Source organism: Apis mellifera, linkage group LG6 (genome assembly GCF_003254395.2).
Source record: "Apis mellifera strain DH4 linkage group LG6, Amel_HAv3.1, whole genome shotgun sequence".
In the NCBI taxonomy this organism is placed as follows: Eukaryota; Metazoa; Arthropoda; class Insecta; order Hymenoptera; family Apidae; genus Apis; species Apis mellifera.
The window spans coordinates 14,492,686-14,517,368 of record NC_037643.1 but is presented as its reverse complement, the minus strand read 5'-3'; the positions used below and the strand labels follow the sequence as shown (position 1 = coordinate 14,517,368).

The following is a 24,683-nucleotide window of genomic DNA, read 5'->3' as shown; positions in this document are numbered from 1 at the left end:
TCACCCCGTACGTAAAAAATGAAATTCATGAATATATTACACGATTGAGAAAGGGGAGAAAAACTTCTAGTGAGGCATGATGGGTGGGGGCAATTTATTAAAAACAACTTGATAATATGACTTGTTTGGATGATAAGAAAGGATAGCGCACGCGTTGTTAAGAATATTAAACATCTCTCCATTCTTAATTGCATAAAAATATATAAATATTTACTAGTAAGTAAGCGCGTTATTAAATAAAAATCAATTTGGCAATGGAGAGTTGTTGCTATCTTTTCTGGTTACAAAAATATTTTCTTTCAAATTATATAAGTATTTTTCGCGCAAAATTAACAAGCAAGAAAACTTGTCATCGCTGAAAACGATGATATATCGAGTGAATTATTATTACAAGATAAAAAATTTTCAATTTCCTGTTCATATCTTTTTTTTTTTTTTTTTTTTTTTTTTTTTTAATATTATCGATCCGTAAATTTAAGAAATAATATATCTACGACGACACAATTTATTTAATTTTTTTTTTAAGAAGAAATAAAATAAGCAAAATTGAAAAATAATTGCATAATAATCGTATATTCAGATTAATATTATCTCAATTTTTAGAATTATTTTTCTCTTAATATTTTTCTATTTTTATTTTGCCATTAGAATTTGTTAAAAACAATAGTTATTTTAATAACCTCTTTGTTGATATTATTATCGTATCGATAAATCAAATAATTATGAACGTTTAGAAATATCAAAAAAAAAAAATATTAAACTTGTAATTTTTATTCATATAATCGATATTTATATTATTATGTAATATAATTTTTAATCAAATATCTTTTACGTAATTTAAAAATTCTCTAATAAAAATAAAACGAGGAATTTTTCAAGAAAGGTTATAAAAATATTATTCTTATTTTAGAAATGAACGAATATCTAGAATATTTTATTTCGATTTCGACTTTTATGCAAATTATTCGAGAGATTATGTCGAGATTATTCAGATATATATAATATATATATATATATTGTATTCAATGTGACTTCTAAATTTTTAAATCAAAAAATAATATATATATATATATGTCATATATAATATCACAATATGTTCATATATTTTTACATATTTTATTTTTTCAAGATATTCCTGCATCATAAGATAAAGAAATTAATAACAAAAATAGATAAACTAATAACGGAAATAAACATTTCGCGGTATTTACATACGTATACACAGCCTGTGTGTCATTACATTTGTAGATAATGTGAGAAAATGATATATGTGCAACGTATTTTCAAAGATCGTATTTAGAAACGAGAGACAGTGAATGATATTGAATGTTATCAAAAATGATATTTAAATATTTCAAAAATACTTATAGTATCAAGTTAAAATTAATCAATGAAATTAATTCGATATATTTTAATAAACGATTCGATAAATGAACGTATTATTTCGAAATAAATATTTTCTTCGTGGCCAAATTCGCTAATTGTTTGTTGAAATATTTTTTTATCGAAAAAAAAAAATTAATTATCGAATTATATCATGAATAAAATAAATATAATATTCAACACTTTCTTCGAGATATGTTTGCGTTTCGTGATTGACCAGTAGTATTTTGTGAACAAAGCCAAAGAAAAATGTTGCTTGAAATTATTTAATAAATTACATAAGGACATCTTCAGTTTACAGATGTAAATATTCCAATATTTTTTAAACATTTTATATATATACATAGTTAATTTCAAAATAAAAATATTTTTTACATTCTTCTTAGAAGAAAAAAAAATATTATCTGATAATCTTATATCGAACATTTAGATTATTAGGTTAGGTTTTTTTTCAGCGAACAGTTGAACGATATCGCGATATTGTGAAAGTGTGAATGGATGAATCATATCATAAAATTCTCATATTATTATATATGTTACATATAATTAAATATATTTATTAAATAATATAGTATTTAAGATTAAAAGATTCAGAAATATATTTAACATGATAGTCACATAGTTATGTGGGGGTTGATAAAATCATATAAGTTAATCATAGAATGGAGAGCAATGATAATAATGTGAATACAAATTTATACAAAGAAAAATTTAACGGTTTATAAAATATAAATTTATAATGCTTGATATTATTATAATCCATGTAACTAAGGCAATTCATGTCTTTTTATAATTGAGAAGAAATATTAGAAAAGGAAATTATGAATAATGAAGAATTAAAGAATTTAAATTTTCAGAATCATATTTTTATTTTGAAACATCTGTATATAAAAAAAATATCTTTTTTTTTCATAGATTCGTGTATTTATTTGAAATAAATGTCTTAAAGAAACATAAATACTTTGTATCGATATTTAAACACATTACTATTTTAAATTCAACCTCGTACATTATTGTTTTCATAACAAAGGCAGATATACATTCACAAACATTTCATCACTGACTAATAACTTATCATACAAGAGTGCAAAACGTATAACAATTGTGAAAGCTTTAATGCATAAAATATATTTCTTGAAACCATGTCATTTATTGTTGTGTAGTTTTTCGAATATGAATACCTATAATAAGTTTTAGTCATATAAATAAAAAATTATAAATATTTATTATCAAACAGTATATATGAATAATCAATTAAATTTTATCAGATCATGATTCTATCGATTTAATTCAATAATTGTTATATGAATTCAATAAGTTTATTATAATGAGAGATATTGCACATCTTAATTTTATTATATTATTCGAAATTAAAATTAATTAAATTTCGAAAGATTTTAGTTATCAAAGATTTGTTACATTTATAATATAATAAAAGTAGCGATTGAATGATTTTCCATTTGTGTTTTTATTAAATTATATATGCATTATTGTAATCACATTTTAATGTTTTCGAAAATTATTGTTAATTTTAATTAAATTGAATTTGATTAACTTTATGTAACAAAACCAAAAGAATGATAACATTTACAAACTTTTTGTCCGTCAAAACAGATTGTACGAACTTTTCTATCAATCAGTTTTCTCACTAGTCGACCATTATTCTATGTAACAAGTGACATTATAATCATTTATATATTGACGAAAATTGAAATTATTTATGCAAATTTTATTTTATTATTTTATTTGTATTTGAATATTAATATTTAAAATTAGCTTATATGTACTAGGAATAAAAACTATATGCAATTCAAAAAATTACAAATTAATCACAATATGAATATATAGAACGATAGAATCAAATATAATATAATATAGAATTATGTAATATAATATAGAAATTATATAATTTAATATAATAAATCAACGATACAAACAAATAAATGACAAAAATAGGCATAAGCATTAAACTATTATAACGAAATTTTAATGAAATCCAAATACAAAGATTTTAATTTTAAACGCATTTTTTTTATAATGAATTTCTATTTTACTTTTCATGATAAAATTTGTCTTTAGCTATCTATATGATTCAATAATGAATGGTATCTTTTCTTTTAATACGATTGAATTTATGCAATGTAATGAAAATTATGAAATATATTTTTTCTTATTGGTTTGAAAAAGTTTGATCTGAAATTATATTTATGATAACCTCAAATAAAATTAATTGCTAATTATCCATATTTGATATTATTAGGTCATCTAAGAATTTTAAAATTAATTTATATTTAAGTATGTGAAGATGTAGATAATCAAACAAAGATAGAAATCGCGTTAAACTTTGAATCAGTATTTGCTGATTCAAAACTTTGTGATTCATTATCATATGAGGTAGATTTGTATACATTGATTACGTATACTTCAAAGTCATCAAGGGAATTTTTTTTATTATAATTAACTTCGTAGTAAGAGATCGAATTGTTACTAAAATTATAATTTGCATTATAAATTTTATATATTTTATTATACATGATTGATAAAAATTTATTATATTATAGTATAAACACTTCTATTTTTTTTATTGCTAATATGATGAATTTTATCAAAATTTTTTATTCTTTACTGATAATAAATACTGATAATGATAAATTTCACATATAAAAATAATAAAAAAGCAGATAATCAACAAAAATTGTACTATAATTGATTCATTAAAAAATTACAATAGAGAAAATTAAAAATCGTTTATATATATTATATTCAAAATATTATCCATTACATTCAATACAAATATTTACATACCTAATTAATTAAATGATATATATTCAAATGTTATTTGAATTATAGTATTATATACTTTAACAATAACGTCTTCTTCAAGTTGCTTGTAATATTCATGAAATACATAAGTATTCCATCTTATCTTAACCATTATATTATTTTTCTGAACATCTGATTGCCAACTTGCTAGCATTGCAGTACATATTTTATTTTCAAAGTTTATATATTATTATTTTAATAATAAGGATTTAAATTTTTCATATATTTCAATTATGATTATGTATATTATAATTATAATATATAATTATATTTTCCTTCATCTAATTTAAATTTTTTTCTATTATTTAATTAAAAATATTGTCTAGTATTTTTATATTCATAGATATATGAGGTTAGGATGTATTCAAAAAGGGAATAATTCATTTACTTTAATTTATATATATATATATATTAATTTGTATATTATATATCAAAATATATATTAATTTTTTTGTAAATAATTTTATATTCAATAATTTCACTTAACTATATTAAAGTGGAATCTTTAATTATATATTATATTTGTTTAAATTATTTCTATTTTGAATTATCCCGCCATTTAGTAAATGATATACGTCATACTAACACGCCTTTCATCGCACTTGATGTCTTGTCGATAGCAATAGACAGTAGAGTCATGTTATGATGAGAATCACGATTTAAAAGTGGCCGTTTGTTCTTCTAATTTTATCTTCTTTAAAAAAATCGCAATACGTCGTAAAAGAGAACGCGGTAAGAGCGCGAAATTCCGCGCTAAAATGAGTCTTAATATATCAAAGTTATTTTCAAGAAAGAAAACCGGCACAATTGATACAGTCGCTGAGATTGGTCGCCCTACCAATGTTTCTCATAAATTTCATGTGAGTAAAAATGCCGAAACAGGACAATTGGAAGGTCTTCCTGAATCTTGGATTCGTCTGCTTAATACACAAATATCAAAATCAGAACAAGATGAACATCCTGCTGCAGCTTTGCAAGCAATCAAATTTTACAATTACTCGATAAAACGGAAACCAGAAGAAAAAGTATTCAAACCTTTTGTTACAGAAGATTTAATTGAAGAAGAATCTCAGGAAATTGATAAAATTTTATCAAAAAAATGTCAATCTGAAGATTCAGATGAATCGAGCACTGCAAGTTCAACAGATAGTCAGGTGCAGGAGTTACCAGAACTTCCACCAAAAGTTAATAAAATTCCAAAACCTACACCACGAATGTGCCCTGAAAGAATTGAAAAAACTATTACTGAAATTCTTGAAGATTTAAGTACATATCAAATTGAAGATGATCATCCACTTGAAATTGAAAATGAACAAAATAAAACAGAAGAGAGCCCTATTTTACGAAAGAAAATAGAATGTTCTACAATAAAACTTAATGATGAAGAAATTTTTGAAGAACTTCGAGCTATTTGTCATAATGGAGATCCAAATCTTCGTTTTGAAAAAACTAAAGAGGTTGGGGCTGGTGCTTCAGGTACTGTATTTATAGCTACTGATATACAGACTGATCAAAAAGTTGCTATAAAAGACATAGATTTATCAAAACAGCCAAAGAAAGAACTAATATTGACTGAAATCAAAGTTCTTAAGGAATTTCAACATCCAAATTTGGTGAATTTTTTGGATGCATATCTTTTAAATGAGCATCTTTGGGTTGTTATGGAATTATTAGAAGGAGGACCTCTTACAGATGTTGTTACTGAAACTGTAATGAAAGAAGTACAAATTGCAGCAGTTTGTAGAGAAGTTTTAAAAGCAATTAGTTTTTTACATACAAGAGGAATTATTCATAGAGATATCAAATCAGATAATGTACTTCTTGGAATGAATGGTGCTGTGAAAGTTACAGACTTTGGTTTTTGTGCTAATATTGATGGTGATGAAAAACGTCAAACTATGGTTGGTACTCCATATTGGATGGCACCAGAAGTAGTGACGAGAAAACAATATGGTAAAAAAGTAGATATATGGTCTTTAGGTATTATGGCCATTGAAATGATAGAAGGTGAACCACCTTATATGAAAGAAACACCTTTAAGAGCTTTATATTTAATTGCTGCTATTGGTAAGCCTTCTATACCCAGATGGGACACATTAAGTCCAACATTTCAAAATTTCTTAGAAAAATGTTTGGCAGTTGAAGTTGATGACAGGGCAACTGCAGATGAGTTATTATCCCATCCATTTCTAGAAAATTGTGCAGAATTAACAAGTTTAATACCATTAATAAGAACTGCACAAAGAATTCTTCATAAAGTGTTCCATTAGATAATTTTTTTAAATAGAACTCAAAACCTATTTTTATATGAATATAATATTGCATTGATTACTTATACAATGCAATAAATATTCTACATATTGCACATAATTTAAATATATATAATATAGCAATTAATCTATTTTATATGTGACTATCTATTATATTTATAACAATGTTATTAAATTTTTAATAGAAATCATGATGTAGTAATAAAGAAATTACTATAAAATAATTTTTAAAAAATTGTTCATTTATATAATATTCGTAATATAATATAAACAATAGATTAATTTCTATTGCTTTGACTTATTAGAAAAATTAGTATCGTTAATAATGTGCATTATTCATTTTTTATGTGCAATATTCATATTTTTTTTGTGTTTATTTCTATAAGAAAAATATAAGATTCTATCAATTTTTAGAATAAAATAAATGCAGAGAAAATATAAGTCAGAATCATTGTGTTAAAAATATATTTAGTATTTTTAGTTATATTAGATTATAATTTTACTTTAAAATTATTTGCATTTACTATATAATAAGGTATAATTTGTTCATTTATTTTAAAGTTCATTTTTACCAAAATAATGTACTTAGTTTGTTTAAGAACTGAAAGTGCTACAAATATGCTGTAAAATATGTGCACATAATATCTATCAGGGGTATAACTGCAACTTATTTTGTATTGTCAAAACACTTTTTAAAATAATGATTCCAATTTAGTCATAGTACAAATTAAATTTATAATTTTAATTTAACAATTTTGCTAATTGATGTTGTAAGTGTACATCAAATTTTATTATATTTTTTGAATTCTATATTTTCTCCTATTCAAAATTATAATTTAGAAAAATAAGTTATGCCATACATTTTTAAATCAAATAATTTATATTTAAATTAAGTATTGTAATTAAATTATTTAATATTTGTTCAATCATAATCTAATTGCATAAGGAAGACCACTTTTTTATAAAAAATTCTATATTCCTGTTTTGGAGGAACATTTTGTTATTAGTAGTGAGAAGTTGTACCTTATGATTCAGTGTTATAAGCACATGTATTAATAACTAAGTATTATAAGTGATGTGATATATCACACATTATAAAATGCATTTTTTAAAAGCATTATCAATCTTAGTTAGTTATAAGACTTTACCAAATTTTATAATATGCAATTTTTTAAGAAATTTTTTTGTATTTTAAAATCTAATGCTATTCATATGCCAAATTTTAACAAATATTATTCTTTTAAATAAGTACTATGAATTATGTATATAATATTATATTTATATCTTTTATAAAAAATATTCGAATTTGTATTACAATTAAATATTGTCCATAATTAATTTAGTTTAAGATCTGAGCAAATACGATCACATAATATCACGACTGTGATAATGAAAACTGAATCCTGTTTTATTGTATTTCTATATTAAATCACTATATCATTTTTATTTTTGTTTAACTAAATTATTTATACAATTTGTATGAATAATATTGAATTTAATTTCAAGTTAAAATAATGAATATTCACATAAAATTATAATAATTCAATGTCATAAAATTGATAATTCACTTATTTAATCATTTAATTAAATGTAAAATATATTTGATTTTGACTATTATATATATATCTATATATTAAGAACAATTTGTTAAAGAATTCTGCAGCTGTAACATTTGTGCCTTATCAAATCAATACATATGGTTCTCTACCAATTGCCTTACAAATACGTTTATCAGTGATAATAGAATATAAAAAAAAGTTAAATGTAATAATAATCTATTGATAAGAACAGTTGCACAAAAAATGCTAAATTTTGTATATTAAATTTTGTATGTGTATATTATTTTCAAATGTATATGAAAAAAACACATGGTTTTAACAATAAATACTTTATTTACAAGATATAGCAATGACTTTGTACATTTTACTAAAATCCCCAAAATTCTTAAATCACACTGAAGTTTTCAATCATACAAGTTTCTAATACTTGAATATTATCTTATTTAATTTTGAATATTTATTTATATGTATTTACATTATTTTATACAAAATTTTATAATATATATAAAGTAACATATTTAGTATACAGTTTTTATTATCTATTATTATTACATGAAAGAATTTACATCAGTGTGATTATTTTATTAAATTATGTATATAAATAGTAAATCAGATATAAGTTATTCATTTATATATAAGGAAATAAATTAAATATATAAGATATATTATATTTATAATTAATTGAAATAAATTCATATAAATTTATATTATTTATTAATTTTGACATAGAAAGATCAACTTATACCTTATTAAATATTAAATATTAAATTTTTTATCATTTTATATATATTAATTTATTATTTATTATTTTTGTATATTTTATAGATATGCTGTTCAAAAGTTTTTAGTATGTATATATATATATATATACATATATTTAAAAATTTTTATCAAATAAAAAATTTGATGGAAGCGTAAAATACATTAAGTAAAAAAACAAATTTATAATCATTTATATTTAATATGTGTAATTGTAAAAATGATTTTATTAATAATATAATAAAATTGATAAAATTAATTTATTACTTTAATCTTAATGTTTTTCACATTTCCACTAAAATATTTTTAATTATTAATCTAAAACTTGGCAGTAGTATCTAGGCAGATAAATAAAATTTTTTTTTTTTGGTTACGATTTGATTGAAATTTTAAAATATTTAAAATTATTTTTTAAATAATTTCATACATCAAATTTTATATATATAACTTTTAAAGCATAATAAAAGCTATAAATTTATAAATGGTTTAAAATTTAATCTTATTACTTATAATTTATTTTTGAACGAAATTATGAATTCTTCAGATCTATTTTTAGAAAATTAATAGTAAAGAAAACTATAATTTAAATTGAAATCTAAATTATGTCAGTAAGTTTCTCAGAATTGATGTTTAATTAAAGATCAGTCCTGTGCGTACCTTAGTGCTCGTAATCTTCCTGCAATAAGAAAAGATGGGTCTTCCAACATAGCTTTTAAAACAGCTAAAAAGTCAGCTGCTTGATCTTCATCAATTGCTCGTCTATCATACGATAAAGATGTTGACATTTTTGTTACTTTTTGTAATGCAGCATCTATAAAATTATATATACAATACATTAATATTTTATAATATTATAATATTATCTTTATAATATTCTTTTTAAATGCTTTTTACTTAGTTCTTCTCGACCACTTCCAACTGCTAATATTGCTGTTTGAGGAAGATTTATAATGGCTCTGAAATGCTTAATACCAAACATTCCCAAATTGGATATTCTAAAAAAAATATTAGAAACATATAAAATATAATTTATATCTCTATGTTTCGTTCATAAATTTATTTATTTACGTGAATGTTCCTCCTTGGAATTCTTCCGGTTTTAATTGACCAGTTTTAGCTTTTTCAGCTAATTCCTTTATATTTTTCGAAATATCCAATATACTTTTAGCTGTAGCATCAAAAACAATTGGCGTAATAAGTCCTGATTCAATAGCAACTGCGATAGAAATATCAACTCTTGGCATTTGAATTATCTATTAAAAACATAATATTTATGAAATTTATTACATTTATTAAATTTTAATAATTATATCAAAATTATATACTAACTTGATCATTTTTATATAATGTATTTATAAATGGACATTCAACTAGTGCATGTGCAGTTGCTTTTGTAATGAAATCATTTATCGAAATATTAATACCATCAGCCTTGAGTTCCTTACGAATTTCATTTATTTTATCAATTTTAATATCGATAGTCGCATAAGAATGCGGGATAGTTATCTAAAAATTTATTAAAAGTTTATCTTCTATTATATAGAAAAAGTAATATTATTGCATATATTAATACATAAAAATAGTTTGTAATTACTTTTGATTCTCCAAGTCTTTTAGCAATGATACTGCGTATATTAGAAACTGGAATATCTTGATAAGTGGAGGGACCACCACTGGGTACATGTTTCTTTAAAGGAATATCAGGTTGCTTTTGATCTTTAGGTGGAGGTGCTATTTAAATAGAAATATAAATTTTAATTAATATATAATATTAATATATAATATATATATATTTTTTTTTATCATATTTTTATTATTTGTTTTTACATACCTGTTTTTGGTGCAACTTTTTTTATATTCTTTGTTTGAATATAAGTTAAAACATCACTTTTTAATAATCGATTAGGTCGACCAGTACCTTTAATTTCTTCTGATTTCAATCCATATTCCTCCAATAATCGTCTTACAGCAAGACCATATACTCTGAAGAAAAAAAGAGAAAGAAAAATTATATATAATAATAGAAAACATATTTGTATCATAATTCAAAATTAATATTTTTATGCATACTGTCCACTTGGTGCAGATGGAGTAGCAACAGAAGGAGCTGGAACACCTACAGGAGGAGCAGTTGGAACACCTACAGGAACAACTTCAGGAGTAACTCCAGAAGGAGCAGTAGGTTTTGTTGTTGTTGGAACTACAACATTTTTCCAATCCATTCCCTTTTCTACTGTAATGGCAATTAATTCTCCTACTTCTGCTTGACTTCCTTCAGGAATCTGTTTCATGATAAATTTTTAAGTAGATGTTACAATTTTTCAACAGAACATAATTTAATAACAATTATATACAAGTATTTTTGCAAATATGCCTTCATCCTCGATTTCAAAAGTCATAACAGCTTTGTCTGTTTGAATTTCGGCCACTGCATCGCCAGGTTCTATTTTTTCTCCTTCTTTTTTAAGCCATTTTACTATCGTACCTGAAGTCATTGTTGGTGAAAGCGCTGGCATACCAATATTTGTTCTGAAAATAATAGAATCTATATTAATATAATATAATCTGCATCTATTTGAATTTTTAATAGTTTATGAATGAAAGAATAAAAATAATATATTTATTACTTTAATAAATACATACTGTCCAGGAGGTCCTTGAACTGGCATACTTGGAGGAGATGGTGATGATGATGAAGATGCTGGAGGTGATGATGGAGGAGGTGTTGATGATAATGGAGATGCTGATGATGATGGAGGACTAGTTGAAGATGCAGTTACAGGTGGTGTAACTGAAACATTATCTGGCATTTCTACAGATTTCCAATCTTCATCTACATCAACTGTAAGTGCTATTAATGTTCCTACTTTAATATCTTGAATTCCTTCTCCTACCTAAAAAGTATTGCATTAAATTTACTTTTGAAAATAATTGTTAAATATAATATTTCTCATAAAAGTAATTTTTCAAGAAGTTTCACTTTAAAATCTTACAATGATTTTTGCAAGAATACTCTCATCTTCTAATTCCAAAGTAACAACTGCTTTATCAGTTTGAATATCAGCAACCGCATCTCCTGCTTCAATCTTATCACCTTCTTTCTTGATCCATTTCACAATGGTACCCTTTTCCATAGTAGGTGACAAGGAAGGCATTAAAATACTCTTTCCTTGGACTGAAAATAAATGAAAAATTATGAGATTGTACTATTATAAGATTATATATTGAGTAAAAATTATATGATTTTAATATTATTATATATAAGTTATATATATTTTTAATATTAGTATAAAACTTGATTGCATAATCAATTTAAATAATGCTGCAAATATATTATAACAAACAATTACAAGTTATAATGAATGAAAAATAATAAAAATATTTTTCTTCAGTATCTTAGGCGTTATAATTTATATATAAGTTAATTAATATTATTTCAAATAAATATTGTTTGAATATATGAATGTATGTTAACCTCAATCACGTATAATGGTATTATTAATATATTTCTGAATAAATTGCATACCATCGAAAACCCAACTTGTATGGAAACATAATCGTTGATATTTTAACGGCACGAAAATTCGAGGTACTACACGACTATTATTTTTAATGGATAAAAGTCCAATCCTAGGTATCATCATTTGCGCCATATTTGATATGAAGTAATTGAGTTTTCAGTATAGATTATATATATATTAGATCACTTTCGACCTTCACAATGAGAATCTATTTATCAAATAAATCCGTTATAGGGTAAAGTCTTCTATTCAATATATTTTTTAATGACATCGCATTAACTGTTACTAAGTAATTACTATATAATTATTTATTTAATTACATTTATTATGATAAAATTTAATGATAATTTTACGTTTACATTTTTTCCACGTATTATAAACAAAAATTAAAAATTTAAATTTTAAACTTATTAATGTATTGCAAGTAATAATATACTACTACATATATATATATATATATAAAATCATCGTATAAGTACATACATTGATTATGTAATTGCAGCATATAATAAAATTATTATTATTAATATATATTAAATATTTGATTATTTATTGAAATCTTTTAATAAACAATATAAAATTCATTTAAATTATAGTTTTAAAATTAAATAATATAAATTTAACTCTTTCTTAAATAATTATTTTGACTTATAACTATTTATTATAAAAAATTTAACAAATCAACTTTATAATATTTTTTATTTTGAACATATTTTTAGATAAACAATTTTTATGAATAATGCGACGATTATTGAATTATTAAAGTCTTATTTTTAATTTTTAGATCTTAAAATATAAAATTATAGTAAATGAGTAAATAAAGTAACAATCACAGTTTACTATTCATTGATGGAATATCATGATGTAACGATCATTATCTGATAAATATATCGCGATGAAACTTTTCAATATTTTTTTCATCAATGATTTTTATAATCTTAAAATAAAGAGATTTTATTGAGTTTTACATTCTTCTCGATCAGCATTTTGTGGCCAATCACATACATTATTCTTTGTGTTCCAAATCAATTTATTTGGACAAGTGAATTTTACTGCCCTTCCGTGAACGCATTCATAATACTGCAACAAAAATTATATTTATATATGTAGCATTTAAAATTTTTTTAATAAAGAAAATAAATTAATATAACAAAAATTTATAAAATAATTATTTACAGAGTTGCAATTTTTAGACGGAACGAATTTATCGTTATTTTCACAATCGATCTTATCTGTTTCTCCATTGTTTACCGATGGAGTAGATTCAGATTTATCTGTGTTTTCCGTAGAAGTTATTTCTGGTTTTTGAGTAGATAGCTCTGTAGGTTTGTAAGTAGATGGTCGAGTAGATTGAATAATTTGAACATTATCTGTAGTGCTTGGTGGTCTTGCCCATTCAGGCTAAAAAAAAATCAGACAAAAATAATATTTGATATAATATTGATCAAAAGTATTTATATATCGTTGATTATTTATATAAACGTATAATTTTATATATACTAAGCTAGAATTTGTTTTATTTTAATAAAAGCATAATTTTTTACCGTAGGGGTTGTATGAAAATCTTTTTCTGGCACGTTATATCCTTTTAATCCTTCGTGAATGACATTCATTAAAGGATTGCGATCACCACAAAGCCCATGAAAATCGTCCATATCAATGGCCCAAACCATGGCTCCCGCGTACCGAGATTCCTTGATAAAATCAATCTTATATTTCACACTTTCCACGTTTTCATAACCGACCCATTGTGTTCCTAAAATTACAATTAATTTACACATCCTCAAAATTATTTACTCGTGGTATATTCATACCTTGATACATATATGGAACTTTTCCAATATTGTCGAATTTTTGTGTCCAGTTACTACCTGGTGCTTGCAATCTGGTACAGATCTAAAAATAATAATCTCTTTATTATTTTTAGAGAAGAAACAAGCGATAAAAAAATTTTCATTGTACAAACGATAAAATATATTTTTCTTGTTGAAATTGTTATCTTTTATTATATTATCATAATTGATCGATCCTAGATCCTACTTCGTAATAAGCAAGAAATCCTTTAGCTTGAGTGTATTCTCCAGGCTCCCCACCACCAGCCTCTTTATTGATATAGGTACCAGGCTCGTAATTGTTGTTACTCTGACTGAGAGTAAACGTACGCCCATATAATGGGATTCCAACGACCAGTTTTTTAGCAGGACAACCTTTTTCTTCCCAAAGTAGAAGACCATCGTGCTGAAGAAAAATATGTTGAATATCATGAACAAAAAAAATAAAGAATTTAAAGAGAATGGATATAATTCGAGGAGAAATTTATTATACAAATATTCGTACCACGTTCAATTTTTCATATGCCCATTGATCATGCGGGCGGCGATAAAGTGGACTGTGGACATCGGCAAATCCAGCCCAGTTACCTCGAAGATCGTAAGCCATTACATGTACGGCATCCATATTTCTGGATAAAAGATATTCTTATCACAATTTGCAGAAACGTTTGATTAAGTTTAATTAAAAATCTCGATTCTCCGTCGATAAAAATATTTTCAATTTACCGGCATATTTCTGGCACGTGATATCCTTCGTCCAATCGGAATTTCGCCATTGGCACAGCGATCGTCAGTTCCCATCCTTTCTTTTCCTTGTCGAAGGCACGTCTTATTTCTTCGATGAAGTAGAAGAAATTGTCCTTGTCGGAAAACCTGCCGCCTCTGTCACTGGCTCCAGGATACTCCCAGTCGAGATCGAAACCGTCGAAACCGTATTTGTGCATAAATTCTAGAAGATAAAATTAAATATAATAAAAATATAATATAATAAAAAATCAAGAGACGATATAATGTTTCTTTTTACAATTTCTCTCTCACTTTAGAGAACGATTTTACCTAACATTGAAATTATCGATTTCTTTTCGTTTTCAAATTCACTTACCGACCACGCTCTTGATGAAACTGTCGCGTCTCGCTTTCACGCTGACCATGGCGCTGTACTTTCTGCCACCTTCTCCCCAACCGCCGACGGCCACGGACGTCTTCAAACGTGGATATTTAGATCTAAGATCGTTGAACGCCAAAAAATTGCCTTTCTCGACATCTAAATCCGGATCCAGGATTAACACCTCCCAAGTCACGTTGCTCACGCCGATGAACGAGTAGATGACGTGGGTGCACAAATCGCCAGGAATATCGTCCACTCCATAACTGCCGACGTCCTTTCGATAGATCGCCCAGTTGCTGAAGTAACACGTTATCCTAGCAGGTTGGCTCGCTGAAACTTTTCGAAAAATTTTCCTTTCGATAATATCACGTAAGAAACGTGATTCTTACCAGTTTTATTGATATGTTAGAAATTATTGATATAAGAAAGTTTATTTTAAAATTACCTGCGTGAATGAGAACTAAGAGTAGCAAAGGAAGCGCCAGAAGACATTTTCCCGATGTCATTTTGAAAGCTGTTGCAAAAATTTAGATACAGTTAATATAATAAATTTATTAATATTTTGTTGGAATTTTTAAAAAAATTTTTAATTAAAATTCTCTATATTGTTATATTCAATTTTTAAAAGGAAAGTTTTGTCAAAAAATTACGAGTGTATCTTCAAATTAATAAAATAATTATATTTATAATTTATTTAAAATATTGTGTAAATTGAATTTATTTTTATCGAAAAAAATTGAATTAATTTTTAATATTAAAATTCTCATCGAGAAGAATTTTCAAGACCGAGAACGATCTGATCGATAATTAGAGACGTCTGTTTTGAAAGAGGAATGATTTACCGATTGCGAGTAATGAACGGTTCATCGAAATGTGTCGTTCCACGAATATAAGCTCGTTGTTAAGTAAAGCAAATAACGCGATATCTCCGTAAATTTTATCATTCGAATAATCTCGGTCTCGTTTCCGCACGAGCGCCACGAGCAAATTAACCGTGTCCAAGTCGATCGTTTCCTCGATCTTGATCTTGGACTCGCCCCTCCACTCCAGAAATCTCATTTGGAAATTGAATAGTGTAAAGTTGTACGTCAAATTCGATTTTATGCGCTCCGCTGGTTTATTGCTTTTCTATTACCTTTTTATCAGTTTTTTTTTTTTACGGTTTGTAGAGAACAAAATAGAGAACAGAATTTCAATAATATTTTTATGTTCACATTTTTTTTTTTTCATCGTCTAATTTATGAATAATATTTTCCAATATCGAGAATGAAATATAAAAATATACATATATTTGCGCGAAAATATTTATACTAAAATTTACGAAAAAAATTTGTATGATTTATAATTTTTTATTTATGATATTTTAATTTCAAGCAAATTTTACAATACGTATACTCGTACGTGTAAAAATAGAATATTTTTTTCTTTTGAAATTTTTTGCACGCTTATTATCGTTATTTTATAATATCATATATATATTACATTATCGTTTCATATCTATATCGAGTCGAACCGACATTTTGCTCGTCTCGAAACGAAAACGAGTTTGCGTCCAAAGAAGCGACATAGAATATTAAAAGTTCAAGCACCTTTGCAACGGGAATTCTCGAACACACGAGAATTCTCGAATTCGATACACGCAACGATCCAGCTTCGATAAAAGTTGTATATGTATATGTATATACTATACATATATTTTGTGCGTGTCCCAGCTCGATAAAAAATCGACGCGAAATCAAATTGCTTTCATAAAACGAAACCCTTTGGTTGGGGAGGCCAAATTGCAATATAAAAATTTCGATCGATTTGTATTCACTTTCCCGTAAAAATAAAACCCAAACACCTCTCGTTGGTAACAGGATTTACATCGAACTTATTATATTTCTTTCTTAGAAGATGGCAAAAACATCTTTTTCATCTTTTTATTTTGTTTTTCTTTAATAATTATTTAACTATAGTGATCGAGAATTGATTTGATTTCTAATATTTCGTAAAATATTTCGATCGTGATGCGAGTTGCAAACAATACGAATATATAATACGTGCATGAAAATATCGAAGCAAAAAAGTTTTTCAAACAAAGAATATTTTCTCCTCAATTCGATTCGACATTTAACACATTTCGAGAGAGAAGAAAACGAGATTAAACGAGAAAAAAAGATTATACGAGAGGAAGGAATCAAGAGAATAAAAGAAGAGATAATTTCTCCGACGATAAAAATCTATTTTTCTCTCCGTCCATATCGACCGAAGATTAAATAAATTGGTTCCAGTTCATTGTCTCCGATAGAGGCGCCAGTTAACGGAACGATCGAAATGAGGCAGGAAGAGAATTACAGGATAAACGAGAAACAAAGGTGAAGGATCAAAGACCTATCCTTGGGATTTGAGAAGTTTCGCGCGAAATAAAAGAGTTAGATAATGATTCAGGCTGCGAGAATAAAGGAAGATAGTGGGAGCCGCGGTTTTTTCGTTGCTGCGAATTAAAATGCCGGCTGCATCGGATCCCTCGACTACTATTGAGCTGCATTGAGAATACAAACACGCCCTCTCAGGGACCCGTGAGATCTCTATTTCCAGCGGGATGATAACTTTAACTTAACCTTAAACGTTTCGTCGATCCTTTTAATCTTTTCCTTTTAGAATCGTCGTATCTAGAATCGTGTTTATATTGCAATAGTTTTGAAGAAGGGAAAATTTTGAAAATTGTGCAAATTTCTTTTCTTTTCTTTTGGCGTTCTAACGAATTTTATCTGAAATGATACGGATCGATTTCTAGAAAATATCGAAAATCGAAAGATATTATACATGTCTCTCTGATGACAGAGTTATAGGAAATTAAAATTTAAAAAAAACATTTGCAATGTTGCTTCTGGATATAATTTCTAATGTTGATTTTATGCATTGGTTTCAATTCATAGACACAATCTCGAATCAATATTCAAGAAATGAATCGAACAGTTCGCTTTCGATATTCTTCGTTAGTTCTACACACACTTTCGAGGTTCTTCCTGCTCTATAAACAAACAGGGACACGACTATCTATGTTAGATCCTCGACTCGATGCGTGATGCAATTTGTTGTAATTCGATTAAGGCAGACAAAAAAAATAAAATTAAAATAAAAATAATAAAAATTCGATAAATGTTTGTTTTGACTAATTTTCGATATCAATCGATATAAATTGCTTCTTTATCTATTATATATATTTTATCTAATATATATGTTATCCAACCATTTAATTGGACTCTGTATAAATATATATATCTATAATATCATTTAAAAACAATGTTTTTTTTTTTACATAAAATAAGAAAGAATAAATGAATTTTTTATAAGTATATTTTAAATGTAAGCATAAGTATTTGTATATACACATACAAAAAAAGATTGGATATTTAAAATTTCTTTAGAGATAATAAAAAAAAAACGAATCAGAAATTTTTATTTTATATTTCATTTAATATTTCATTTTTGTTAGCAATATAATTATTGTTTTATTATTAATAAATAATAATTTGATTAATTTAATTCTATTATTCAGCAAATTTTTCTCACAACAAATAAATTTAATACTTTTTATGACTTTTTCATTTTTTTTAATATCATAGTAGATTTCTAACTAATAAATCAATCGTCATTTTGTGCGATGATGGAAGATAATTTTAGAGTCTTTAAAATCTTAATTCCTTAAATCTTTCTAAATTCTATCTAGGAATTACTTTTGAATTGCAACTCGATAAAAAAGACAAAAAAATGAAGAAATACCATTTGAAAGATGAATAATAAAGATATGAATAATAAAGATATGATACTAATTTCATCGTACCACGTACAAATATCGTTTTAATGATCTAAGATGGAAATTGAAATTTGCCAATTCTTTTCTTTTTCTTTTTCTATACAACGTATAGAAATATTTGATTTGCTCTTGAAAAATAAATTCTTAGATGTTTATTTTCTCTGAATATTTCTAATGGAAAAACAGGTCATTGTAAAACGTTTCTTGTTAATTAATTTTCAGAATTTTTAAATTATGAGGAGATAAATATTTTTCATAAAAATTTCAAAAAACTTTTTTCCAATCAACTTTTCACTCGTATGTCGTGTTCCACGATTCTAAAAATATAATTATAATAATTATAATAAAAATATAAATATAAAAATATAATTATAATAATTATAATAAAATATATTTATAATAATAGTTAATAATTTTAATAATAGTTATCGAAATAACAATTTTAATTACAATAATAATCTATAAAGTTTCAATATTTAGAACAAGAATTATGAAATATTGAGATAAATAGAGATGTCACGAGATAAAACAAAACCAATAGAAACACTATTTAACGATCATTATCAATTAAAACACTTTAAACTTTAATAACTCTAATTCAAAATTTTAAAATAAATTTTCATTAGAAGAAAGATAGGTCATTGAGGAAGCAAGTCATCAAAAGAAACATTAAAACCAAAAAAAGGAACGAACAAGTCATATTATCAATGATCCAGCAAGAAGAATTGAAAGAGAATCAAAAAAAAAAAAGAGTAAATCCAGCTAAAACAAAGATTATTCAATTGATTAATTGAAATACCTAATAATCTTACTCTCAATAAATTCAAGACACTTACCTCGAAATCTCATGAAAATAATAAATTTTCAACAGAAGATAGTCAAGTCACTCGGGGAAGCAAGTCACCAAGAAAACACCAAGAGAATTAAAAAGAAATGGAAATCACGATGCATTGTCAATAATCGTGGACGGAGCGAGAAGAAGTCGAGAGGACGATTCTGAAGAAGACACAAAGAGGAACTGAGACTCAGAGAGGAACGAGAGTCGAGAGTAAAGCAAAGAGAGTAGAAGAACTCACCTCCGCGAGTAACTCAGAAAAATCGTTGCCTCGACCGAGGTTAAGCTCTCATATATACCCAGGTGGGCCTCATTAGAATTCAGGTGCAAGGGGCCTGACACGATTGGCTGGTTCGTCGACCCTCTGCCTCTCGTCAACAACGAGAGGGGCGATCACGATCCGTCACTGCTTCACATCTCTTCTTTTCTTTTTTCTCTTCTTCATTCATCACAGATCCCTTTGTTTCCATTCTACTCCCTTTCTTCCTTTGTTCATTTCAATTTTATCAACTTTTTCTTCACCCAAGGTTATATTTTATTCAATACATTTGAATTAAGATTGAGAGGAATTGAAAGAAATGAAGATAGATGAAGATTAACAATTATCAATCATTTAATAAAGGTATTTTATTATATATAGATTTTACCAATGAAAAATCATTACCTTTGTAAATGTTACTTTAAGTTTGTGTAAGAAATCTTGCTTCTGTTTACTTTTAACAAAATTAAAAAAAAATTTCATTTTTTTCCTTCCTATAGATGTTGATATTAACCTTTAACAAGGTTATTTCAAGTAGAAACTTTCATCTGAGATTTATTAATAAAATCTGCATTTTGCAAAATATTTCTGTAAAAAATGTAGATGTGTCTTTTTCATCATGGCCTTCAAATCAAATGTGTATTAATTCCATAAAAAAAAATTACCATAAAAGAATCAAGGAATTGCTTGAGATAAAATTTGAAGAGCAATTTAGTGAAATTTAGTCAGGAACAAGATGAATGAACAATCCAAACTCATGTAATATGGATTTTATTTTATTCGTGTAACAATAACAGTTCCTGTTTCCACAGTAGTTTCCTTTTACAATAGTTATTTCTCTCGCTCAAACTCTACCCTAATGGCGCAGTGGCAACCGCAGAAAGCAATCCTATTAGCTGGTTTCTCAGGTACCATAGGGCCAATGGGTATGTCGAGGTTTTCACGATGAACACACGCATCGTCGTTTCTTTCCTTTTTCTCGAACCCTCGATGTTTATAATTTTAATTTACTCGCGATGGTGGTATGTCCATCCGATAAGGGAAAATTCTTAAAAAGGGCACGATGGTAACGATTGCGCTAAACGGCCATTCCTCGCGAGTTTAAACTCTCTTCTTCCCGATCTCGAGAGGAGTGATCGTGATACGATCGTTGGATTTCACCGTGCGTTTCATCCTACATCGTATACACGGATCATCGTATCGTAAAAAATTATTTCTAACATTGATGCCTGTGGACCATACAGAATTTCTCATATAATAGAAATCGCATCTCTTAATTAGCATGATTAACGAGATACCTTTTTTCTCGGTATTTGACAGTCGTCGAGGGAAGATCCTTACGTTTAACCTCACTTTTTTTTTTGTGCTGAGCGTTAGTCTTAGCTGGTTTCATCCTTCTCTTTTCTCGCTTTCTTTCTCTCTTTTAATTGACGAGCAGTCGCCGTGTTTCGCGATCGATCTGCTTTTGCGTATATAATTTGGCACACTTCAATTTCGCTCGAACGTTCTACGATTTTTTTTTAACAGGCTACAACAGTGCAAGATAGCATATAAACATTCGTCCATCTTTGCGACGCTTCGCGTCTAAATGCTGTATCTCAATTCTTTGAAGCGTTGTTATCTAGGTTATTTCTTTCTAATTTGTTTTATCGTAATATGGATAGAAATAAAAATTGATATTTGCAGGAAAAAAATTGGAAGAATGTTCTGAACTGTTTAATCTTACGATAATAAGAAAAATAATAATTGCGATTAATTCAATTATCGCTTCAAAGAATTAAGTTTCGATTATATCGAAGATCACGCCGACAATCGATTTCCATTAAATGGATTCCGACATCGAACGATTGTTGCACGCATCTAAGTTCCTATCACATAACTTATCTAGTCGCACTTTCTTCAAAGCTTATTCTTCTCCCTTCGTTAAATAATACGAGAAACGACCTTAGAAAAAACATAAATACACGCTACTTCGAAAAGTTGAAAGTAGCGAAAGTAGAACGCGTTGTTTATAGGACGTTTCTAAAGCGTACATATGTGTTACGTGTTTCTTAAATTACGAGTGATTCAGCATCGAGTCAAATGCATTTATCTGTACGAGAAAGTTTGTAATAAAAGTGTCGAATAGAATACTCGAATGATTCGAGCGAGTCATATAAATCATATGCATTTGACTGTGTTGAAATTGGAGCAATTTATGGATGGAAACACCGATCAAACGTGCAGAATATATAATAATATCATGTTAAATTTCACGTTCACTTTTTGTCAACGATCATACGATGTATAATTATCCTTTATAGTTAATAATAATTAGCAGACTTTCAATGATAACACATATTTTTATCAATAAACATTTTATCGTTATTCTGTTGAGTAAGAGATTTTATATAAAAAAAAAGTTGAGTGAATAATCTTTTTAATATTAAGAAATATTTTGTATAATTTTATTGGTTTTTCACTTGTTAGATTATTCTTGATTGGAACAAGTGTTATTCGATTTATCCACACGAGCAATATAAATTCTTATGATAAGATAGTTGACATATAATTTTGAACATTTCATTGATGATTCAATCATTACACTTTATATATTGAAAACAAAGCACTGAGTATACACAGATGTTCGAAGAATTTATTTCCAATAATTTCGTATACCCTCGATCGGTGTTTTATATCTAAAAATGACTCATCTCAGTCAGTTCAATATGATCGTTATTTAGAGGTTATGTTTATTCATTATTTGACTATGTTGCGTTGCTCATAGCACCTAGCGTAAACGCAACCTTATATTCTATCTTATTTCTAATATACATATTTGTTCCTCTTATATAAACCAATTTAAACCGATGATTCCCAAACTCGTTGCAATATATACATATATATATATATACATACATACAATAAATTATTTGCTATTAACGTTAGTAAATATAAATGTAAATGTAAATTCAAAATTGAAAGACGAGTTTGCAAAGCATGGTTTCGTGTAATAAACAAAAACTGAATTCGGCTAATACGTAATTTATAAATGAAACTTTTATTAATGGAAGAATTACAAAAAGAATAAAGTTGATTAAATGGAAATTGAAATTACATAAGAATTAATGTTAGAATCTAAGTAATATTTTTTTTGACAAATTATAGTAATTATAGCAAGAAATTGGAATAACACTCAAATTATCTAATATTAGCCGAACTCAGTGATTAACCATGTTCCTGAATATTTATTTTATCATTATACTTGATTCCTTTCCTAAATAACAGCATTCATACGAGTTAGAGGAATTCGATTACAGTCATTTTCTAAATAAACCGCATTGTGCGATCGCTGTTTCTTAATTTATTATTAATATTATGATTATTATTGTTGTTGTTGTTATTATTGTTATTATTATTATTAATATTAATATTATTGTTATTGTTATTATTATTATTATTATTGTTATTGCTAGTGATAGAAACTTGTGAAAGCATTCTCTTCGTGATAGAAGAGAAAACATCGAGGCAGTATGGCGTCAAGCATAAATGGTCTCAGAATATTATATCGTTAGAATAATTTACGTTCGAGCAACATTTACATTATGAAATATAGGCCTCATAATAAGTCTTTAATTTTATAATGATGAAGTTTTATATGTGCTTATCGTTTAAAAACTGTATAAGACCGTACAAGAGTAGAATATTCATCGAAATTTCTTGTTAAAAGCGTTCTTAACATAGATTCAGTAATCCAATGAATGACACGATTAAAGTTTCATACGAGTCGAAACTTGAAACCATCCTGTCTCGACGTCACAATTAAATGATCATAACATTTCAAGTAGAAAATAGTAAATATAAGCTATTATTAGTCGATTGAACTATGAAAAAAAAAAAAAAAAATTAAAAGTTTCTTTATTTTTGAAATAATTTCATTTGGATATTTACTATTTTCTTCTGTAAATATCATTCATCTAATTTTGCTCGACATCCATTACATTACTAATTCTTATCGACAATCCAGAGGATAGCTATTTATTATCAGTTTATTAAATCGATGATTATGTACAATATCGATGCAAATAAAAAAAAAAAACATCTTTTTTTCTTTTTCTTAAATCGTTAATATAATCATAATAGCAAGTGTCAGGTAAACCACCTTTTTATGAAATTTCAAAAAATGTTTGAAGAAGAAAGATGTTTGAGATTTCTCTGTTGTTCCGGGCTGGCAGTAACGTTTTCACTTTGTGCTAAAAAGATTTGTCAGCTGTGCGAGAGATTTTGTCTTCTCTATTCTCATTTTTCTTATGAGTAATAGTTCTCCCTCTGCTGATATAGTGGTAATGGTGTTACAGGCGAGAGATCCTCGTCTTCTAAGCTCGATTCGGTCTTCAAAGGAAGGGTAGCCAGTGCTTTCACTATCAAAATAAAGGAATTAATTTCGAATCGACATGAAACGTTCGTTGGAGAATTATTTTAGATCATTTCACAGTTTTTAACAGGAATACATTAATGACAATATTTGAAAATATATCACTCATAAATTATTT

At 26.3% G+C, this 24,683-nt stretch overlaps 3 protein-coding genes and 1 long non-coding RNA gene across 20 annotated transcripts in view; 1 reads left to right on the top strand and 3 right to left on the bottom strand.

The window, feature by feature from the left end:
* Positions 1 to 1,241: 1,241 nt before the first annotated feature.
* Positions 1,242 to 4,378, bottom strand: LOC113218851. The gene is made up of 2 exons (XR_003304874.1): positions 4,189 to 4,378; positions 1,242 to 2,564 (listed from the first exon to the last, which is right to left on the bottom strand). It is a non-coding gene; the product is annotated as an uncharacterized LOC113218851 (long non-coding RNA).
* A 342-nt stretch (positions 4,379 to 4,720) lies between these two features.
* Positions 4,721 to 6,578, top strand: LOC551659 (serine/threonine-protein kinase STE20). The gene has a single exon (XM_003251533.4). The coding sequence runs from the start codon at positions 4,965 to 4,967 to the stop codon at positions 6,474 to 6,476; it is 1,512 nt and encodes a 503-aa protein (XP_003251581.1). The 5' UTR covers positions 4,721 to 4,964; the 3' UTR covers positions 6,477 to 6,578.
* Positions 6,579 to 9,067: 2,489 nt separating this feature from the next.
* On the bottom strand, positions 9,068 to 12,770 carry LOC551631 (dihydrolipoyllysine-residue acetyltransferase component of pyruvate dehydrogenase complex, mitochondrial). Its single transcript, XM_624022.6, has 11 exons — positions 12,321 to 12,770; positions 11,788 to 11,969; positions 11,438 to 11,688; positions 11,149 to 11,323; positions 10,865 to 11,076; positions 10,626 to 10,777; positions 10,389 to 10,525; positions 10,124 to 10,300; positions 9,863 to 10,047; positions 9,689 to 9,789; positions 9,068 to 9,605 (listed from the first exon to the last, which is right to left on the bottom strand). Exons 1-11 carry the CDS (start codon positions 12,445 to 12,447, stop codon positions 9,436 to 9,438), a joined length of 1,869 nt encoding a protein of 622 aa, XP_624025.3. The 5' UTR covers positions 12,448 to 12,770; the 3' UTR covers positions 9,068 to 9,435.
* A 225-nt stretch (positions 12,771 to 12,995) lies between these two features.
* The window catches only part of LOC408874, a 229,536-nt gene continuing 217,848 nt past the window's right edge, over positions 12,996 to 24,683 (bottom strand). For 15 of the 17 annotated variants that reach the window (XR_411856.3, XR_411855.3, XM_006570518.3 and 12 more), the window contains one exon: positions 20,907 to 24,551. Coding sequence is in view for 14 of the 17 variants with exons in the window: in XM_006570518.3 (XP_006570581.2) it covers positions 24,439 to 24,551 (113 nt within the window). In the remaining 3 variants the exon portion in view is untranslated. Of the gene's footprint in view, positions 13,396 to 13,491; positions 13,717 to 13,859; positions 14,072 to 14,129; positions 14,212 to 14,355; positions 14,554 to 14,652; positions 14,777 to 14,873; positions 15,097 to 15,249; positions 15,592 to 15,700; positions 15,770 to 20,906; positions 24,552 to 24,683 lie in introns of those variants that run through there. The other 2 variants (XM_026441153.1, XR_411854.3) reach the window with 2 other exon arrangements.

Excerpts from the sequence above, each read along its gene's own strand:
- LOC551659 (XM_003251533.4), top strand. The coding sequence starts at position 4,965 with ATGAGTCTTAATATATCAAAGTTATTTTCAAGAAAGAAAACCGGCACA.
- LOC551631 (XM_624022.6), bottom strand. The coding sequence starts at position 12,447 with ATGGCGCAAATGATGATACCTAGGATTGGACTTTTATCCATTAAAAAT. Across the intron at positions 11,970-12,320 it reads TACAAGTTGGGTTTTCGATG|TCCAAGGAAAGAGTATTTTA; the intron begins GTATGCAATTTA and ends ATTTATTTTCAG. Across the intron at positions 10,778-10,864 it reads CCATCTGCACCAAGTGGACA|AGTATATGGTCTTGCTGTAA; the intron begins GTATGCATAAAA and ends TTTTTTCTTCAG.